General features: G+C 39.0%; 1 protein-coding gene across 1 annotated transcript; it reads left to right on the forward strand.

Moving 5' to 3' along the window:
* On the forward strand, positions 1–1,745 carry LOC108605366 (odorant receptor 9a). Its single transcript, XM_017995035.1, has 3 exons — positions 1–154; positions 831–1,624; positions 1,686–1,745. Exons 1-3 carry the CDS (start codon positions 1–3, stop codon positions 1,743–1,745), a joined length of 1,008 nt encoding a protein of 335 aa, XP_017850524.1.
* Positions 1,746–6,251: the final 4,506 nt, after the last annotated feature.

Raw genomic sequence — 6,251 nt, forward strand, 5'->3', positions numbered from 1 at the left:
ATGCATAGCAATCTGAGCAATGTGAGCATTATATCGGATGCATTGAGCTCATTTTTGGCTGTTGTGATAACAGCTCTCAAATACGGCATGTTCGTATATTATCGCAAGGAATTCGTTGGACTTATCAATCGCATACGCTATATGCTGGAGCAAGGTGAGCTAAACTTTTGATGTAGCCTCATTTTTATACACTTTGTCATTATAAAAAATGGAAAAGGGTATGTAACAGGGAGAAGGAGGCGTTCCAGACCCCACAAATACATATTCTGTATCAGCTCGACGAGCTGAGTTGATGTCTGTCTGTCCGTCCGTCTGTATGAGTGCGTGTTTCTCAGCAGCTATAAGAGCTAGAGCAACCAAATTTGTTATATAGGTGCTCCCATATGCAAACCTGAACGCTTTTATTTTATTTATTTTTATTTCCTTCCCACTCCCCGGAAAATCAAAAAAAAAAAAACCATATTAAAAATATAAAAAAAAATATTTAATCTGAAATAAATCACAAAAGCGCTTGGTTATGGTTTTCAGCGATGCTGAAAATTTTAGAAAGTTCGGTTTAATAACTTAGGAGTTATTCACATTCTAATTTTTTAAAATAGAAAGCGGGGTGCGCTTTGCTGACGCGTCATACAAAAGTCGCTGCCGCCGGCGTCGCTGCTGACGCTACAGCGAAAACGAGTTGTGAGGCGTTAGCTGTTGTGTGTGTGTGTGTGTGTGTGTGTGTGAGTGCATGTTATAGTCAAAGTGTATATAAAAGTTGGTTGCGCCCAACTTTAATTTGTGCACTTGTTTGATGTAGCCTCATTTTTGAAAACTCTGAATATTTGCAGAGCTTGCAGCGCAGCCGGCAGTAGCTGGCATTGTGGAGAAGGAGAATCGCAGCGATCAGAAGCTAAGTCGCACCTATATCTGGTGCTTTTTTAGCGCCGTTGCTTTTGTGGCCATTAAGCCAATGATTATTATGGTGGGCACTAAGCTGCGCACAGGCAGCACGACTCTGGTGCTGCCGCATTCGGCCAAATACCCATGGAATGTTCAATTGATTTGGCTTTATGTGCCCACCTATGCGTGGAATATTTTGGCCAGCTATGGCGCTGTTGCCATGTCGCTGGCCATGGACACGCTCTTCTATGCCTTAAGCTACAATTTGTGTGCTCTTTTCGGGATTGCACAGCATCGCATGCGGCATTTGGCTGCGCAGCGCGAGGCGCCGCAGTTGGAGCTGCAGGCATTTGTCGAAGTGCTGCAGCTGCAGAAGGACACGCTGGCAATGGTCAAGCAGCTGAGCGTAAACATGCAACCGCTGCTCTTTATGCAGTTCCTTATCACCGCCCTGCAGCTTTGCTTTGTGGGCTTTCAACTGGCCGATTTGTTTCCATCGCCAGTTTGCCTTTATTTCATCTTCTTTGTCGGCTCGCTGCTAATTGCTCTATACAATTACTCAAAGTGCGGTGAGCATTTGAAGCAATCGAGTGCCGGATTTGCTGATGCGCTCTATGACAGCAACTGGGTGGACTTTTCGCTGTCGACCAAGCGTGCTCTGGTAGTAGCCATCATGCGCGCCCAGCAGCCCAGCCAGATCAAGGGCTACGTATTTGAGGCCAATATGGCTGTGTTCTTAGCAGTAAGCGCAGCTGGCTCCACTTTATGCATTCGTATTTTAATTTGACGCTCTTTGTTTGCAGATCTGTCGCTCGGCCGCCTCGTATGTCATGGTGCTGCGACGGTTTAATGTCACTGAATAGCAAGTAAAAGTCAAAACAAGGACGAAACGTAGTTGTAAGTCGCAGCATTATTATTCAAAATATTTATGTTACAACAATGCACATTTAATTACTTTAAAAAATAAAAGCAACAGCCTCAGTAGATTTTGCTGTTGCATTTGTCTATATATATTGCTATATTTATAGCTTCATAATAAGATTAGGCGCTCTTTGTTGCGCTATATGTTATCGCTGCAATTCTATTGTGAGTCGCGAGTCGCTAACAAATGAAATTGCTTTTGCAAAAGCTAAAAATAAAACGACGTCTCGTATCGCGCTTAAGCGCATTTGAGCTGCCACGCGTGGGCGCAGGACATTGGCGACCACATAATGTTTATTGTGCAGCTTCTGTGTGGCCTTTTTTTTATGGCCGGCAAATGAGTTGAGTGTGGGCGTTAGTTGTGGGCAAGCGAACAAAATAGTTAGCACGCTTTTCAGGGCCAGCGCCATCTTCATCATGTGAATCGAAGTGCCAACATGAATTGCATGCCAAACGTTGATTGATGATGTGCAACAGCACAGCAGGTAGTACTGTCAAAGCTTAACCCAATGGGAGCACAGTTCAAGCTCTCAGCTAAGATCGAACATTAAGTATACGCACTGTGCTGCTTAAATTTACAAACGTAAATTCGCGTGGCGTGTTACAAATTTATAAAATGTTAACATTTTTTTCTTGCACTGCATTGACTTGTGTCTTGCATTTCCTTTTGTGCGCCATGCGCCGCGGCGTTTTCCAAGAATTTTCATTCTTCATTTCTTGTTTGCAAGATTGCAATCATTTGCTGGCAATGTCAATACCTAAGCGCATTAAAAGCAATAACTAGCATACGACCTTAAATTATTATTTTGTGCTGTTATTGCTTTATGGTCAAATAATAAAACATCAAAAATGCAAAAGCTTTGCCTGGCTTATGACTCAATTAGTGCACAACATATTCACACATGTGTGCATAGTGAGCATAGAGAGCGCCCATAATAACGCCGAGCTCTGCCGCTTTTGGCATTGTTAAGAGCTTTGGTCCTTTTGCGTCGAGCACAATTAAAATCCAGTCAACCTTCGTTGCGCGCAACTAAGCATAAACACATTTACATTCACACATACAAACAAATACACATGGCATTGGTAATGTAATTGCAGGCAGCTGGGCAATGCTTAGCTTACGCAGCTAGCAGCATAAGTAGCGTAGCTTACATCAACAGCAAGAACTTGAGAGCCCTAATTTTGGCTTAGCAGAGCACACTGAAAATCTGATATAGCTCTATATAGCTATATGCAAATTTTATTTTATGCACCCGAGGCGTTCAAATTTTATTCGCTTTAAGGCACAAGCGAAAGCAAAAACAGTCAAATGCTAGTTAATTCTATTTTGAAACGGAATAAAGCTACACACAAACTTTAAACGCTGCCCATTGAATTGGTATATAAATCTAAAAGCCAAAACTTTGTTAACAATCAATGCATTGCAACAATGCAATGTACATTCCACTCAAATTAAAACCCTGCACAGTTGCATAGCTATAACTATGTATATGTGTAAAATTAATGCGTCCAGCTAAAATGCAAAAAATATTATGCATACGCAGCGTTGTCGCTGCATTGTTTTTGAGCGGGAGCAGCGCATGCTAATGAGCAGCAAAATGCTTTTATGTATTTCAATTGCCATCAAAATTCCCATTTAATGAGCAACTTGCGCCGCGCTCTAAGCTTGCAATTAACTTGCAAAAATATATACTAAATATATATGCCAAATTCATTTAGAAATTATTAGCTGCTAAAATTGAATTTAATTGCACATACAGAAGCTGTGAGGAGTTGTCAGTTGCCTGCAAGAAGATTTTCATTAATTGCTGCCAAACTAGTTGTTACCAAACTATGTTATACACTTTGCTGCAAATTCGTGCATTCAAATTTAAACTTTTTAAAATATTGCTGTGCTTTTGACATTAACATTTATATACAAAACGGCTGTCAGTTATGTCAATTGGCTAGTTAAAGTGTATACACAACTATAATGCTTTATGTAAGTAAGTAAGTAATGTTTTATGTAAGTATTACGTATACGTATTTGTAAATCACATTGCATTGTGCTTAAATTGTTTGCATAAGATAAAAAATTGACTATAAATACAGGAAAAGCTGCGAAAGAAAATTAAATGCCAAACGCTGCGTGCATTGCAAGAAGTTGCTTAGTTTATTGCAATATATACGCTATTGTATTTTTATTCATACCAATTAAGATATTTTTTGTTGAAAAATCTGTTAAAAACTTCTGAAAATTTGCTATAATTATAACTCTTAGCTCGCTATTTGTTTGAATTTTAAATTAAGCAACCCAAAGGGTGGAACCAACTTGAAATTGAATTTATTAATAACAAAATTTTCTTTATTTTATATATGTATTTTCTTAATTATGCACAATTGCGTGGGCATAACAGCATGAGCTTTTATTGCTGTAGAATAAAAGTTCCAAGTCGAAAAGTTGCTTTCACTATTCTACGCCAAAAGCTTTCAGTTGTGAACATAAAAGCTCGCAGCGCTGTTAAAGTGCTTAACAGAGCGGCGTTTACTTAACAGCTATGCACAATGTTAACTGAAAATAACTAAATAACAAAGCAACAATAAGAAAATAGTAGCAGCCACAACAGTAAAGCCGCATACAAAGTCAAAGACAGCAACAATAGCAGCAACAACAGCAACAGCAACAGCAGCAACAGCAGCAAAGGAAGCAACAGCAGCAGCAGCAACAGTCTCACTTTTGTGCTGTGCGGCGCGGCTGCTGAGCGATTTAAAATAACGTGTCCTGTTGGCAAATGACTTCAGTTCCTGTCAAGCCTTTGTCGGTTACGTTTGCCGCAGTCAGTAGCCAAAGTTCAAGTACAGCTGAGCAAGTTAAATTAAATAATCATAAAATCTTAAATATAAAGATAAGAATTTTTTTCGAAAAATAATTTGAAAATATTTTAATTCAGAAAATATTAAAGTAAAGCAGCAGCAGGTTAGAATTTCTTTATAAATTTTTTTTCGTGTGCTGGCAGTGTTATAGCATTAACAATAAGCAGTACGATAAGAATTTAACGACAGTGTGTGTGTGTGTGTGTGTGTGTGTGCGTTGTATGTGTGTATGATAATAACAGCAGCAGCAGCAGTAGCAGCAACAGCAGCAACAAAAAGCATAACAAAGGTGATTGACAGCGTGAAGAAAGTGCGTGTGCTTGTATATGTATATGTGTGTGTGTGTGTGTGTGTGTATAAATTGTTATAAAAAGGGCTTGCATATATGTGCTGCTGTGCTGAGCATGGGCGCGTTTCAGGTATCACTTTGAGCTTGAGACAACGTCCACATTGAGTTTTGTGCTTTGGCCTGACGATTTCAGTCCTACGGCTTTTGTATTTTTATGCAAACGTCTGTAACTTTGTTTATTTTTGGCTTAATTTTTTGTACTTGTTGCCATTTCATTTTTGATGAGCATGCATTTATAGCAGTGCTGGCTGTGAAGGACAAACAGACAAGCTGTCCACCCTCGCTCGCATGTTATTCATCCACAGATATACATATATATATATGTTAGTCTTTGTAGCAGCGACGCCTTGTGGTTGGCTCAAAAATTTTGTTATGCATGACTCTGTTGAAACATTCATATGCAAATTTTGTGAAAATGTGCGCGTTTATGTTATGCGCACATGGCTTACATTTGGCGTTTTTAGCCCAGGTCAGTTTTTCTTTTAGTTTAAAGCGTTTTATTTACATTTTATTGGCAGCCCGCCTAAGTATGCTATGGTAAAATTATTTGCGCTATTTGCTGCGCTCAATATATAACGCGCTACTTTAATCTTATCTAATCATTTATCTTGTTCGGCTGAAACGCGCATTAAACTTGCTTGATTTTTAATCGCTTTTGTCCAATATTATTGCTCATTTGTGCCAAACACTTGTTGTTGCCACTTGTTTGTCTTTTTGCAGCCTTAACAATAACAAACGTTCATTGGATTGTAAAATAAATTTGATATTGTTGCTCAATTGACTTGCTTCGCCACAAGCTCGTTCGTAGTGCTCTCAGTATTCTTTTTAACTATTACTTTTGCTTATGTGTGTGTGTGGCTCAGCCGCATTTACTTGGTTTACATGCTAAGCCTTGGCGGCGCCTTTTGCACAGATTTTTGAGGCTTTTTTTGAAGTGTTCTTTACACATTTTAGCTGCTTTAGCTTAGAGTTTGGCTTTGTTGCGTTCATTTGAAATTTTGTGTTATCAACGGTATTTTGCAATTAAATGCTAAGACTATTGCTATAAATTTATGTACGAAATATTTATAGCTTAAGCTGTCAGTTTCCAAAATACCAAGCAGCTCATTAGCCCCAGAGATAAGCGGATTTGCAAAAGTTTTCTTCAATTATTTTCATTGTGTTTCATCTTGGTCTTTCTCTCTCTGTCTCTGTCTGTTGCTTGCTTACAACAAATACATAATTAAAGCTGTGCATTTGCCTTTAC

The sequence above is a fragment of the Drosophila busckii genome, chromosome X (genome assembly GCF_011750605.1).
Source record: "Drosophila busckii strain San Diego stock center, stock number 13000-0081.31 chromosome X, ASM1175060v1, whole genome shotgun sequence".
Lineage (NCBI taxonomy): Eukaryota > Metazoa > Arthropoda > Insecta > Diptera > Drosophilidae > Drosophila > Drosophila busckii.

Excerpts from the sequence above, each read along its gene's own strand:
- LOC108605366 (XM_017995035.1), top strand. The coding sequence starts at position 1 with ATGCATAGCAATCTGAGCAATGTGAGCATTATATCGGATGCATTGAGC. Across the intron at positions 155-830 it reads ACGCTATATGCTGGAGCAAG|AGCTTGCAGCGCAGCCGGCA; the intron begins GTGAGCTAAACT and ends GAATATTTGCAG. Across the intron at positions 1,625-1,685 it reads ATATGGCTGTGTTCTTAGCA|ATCTGTCGCTCGGCCGCCTC; the intron begins GTAAGCGCAGCT and ends CTTTGTTTGCAG.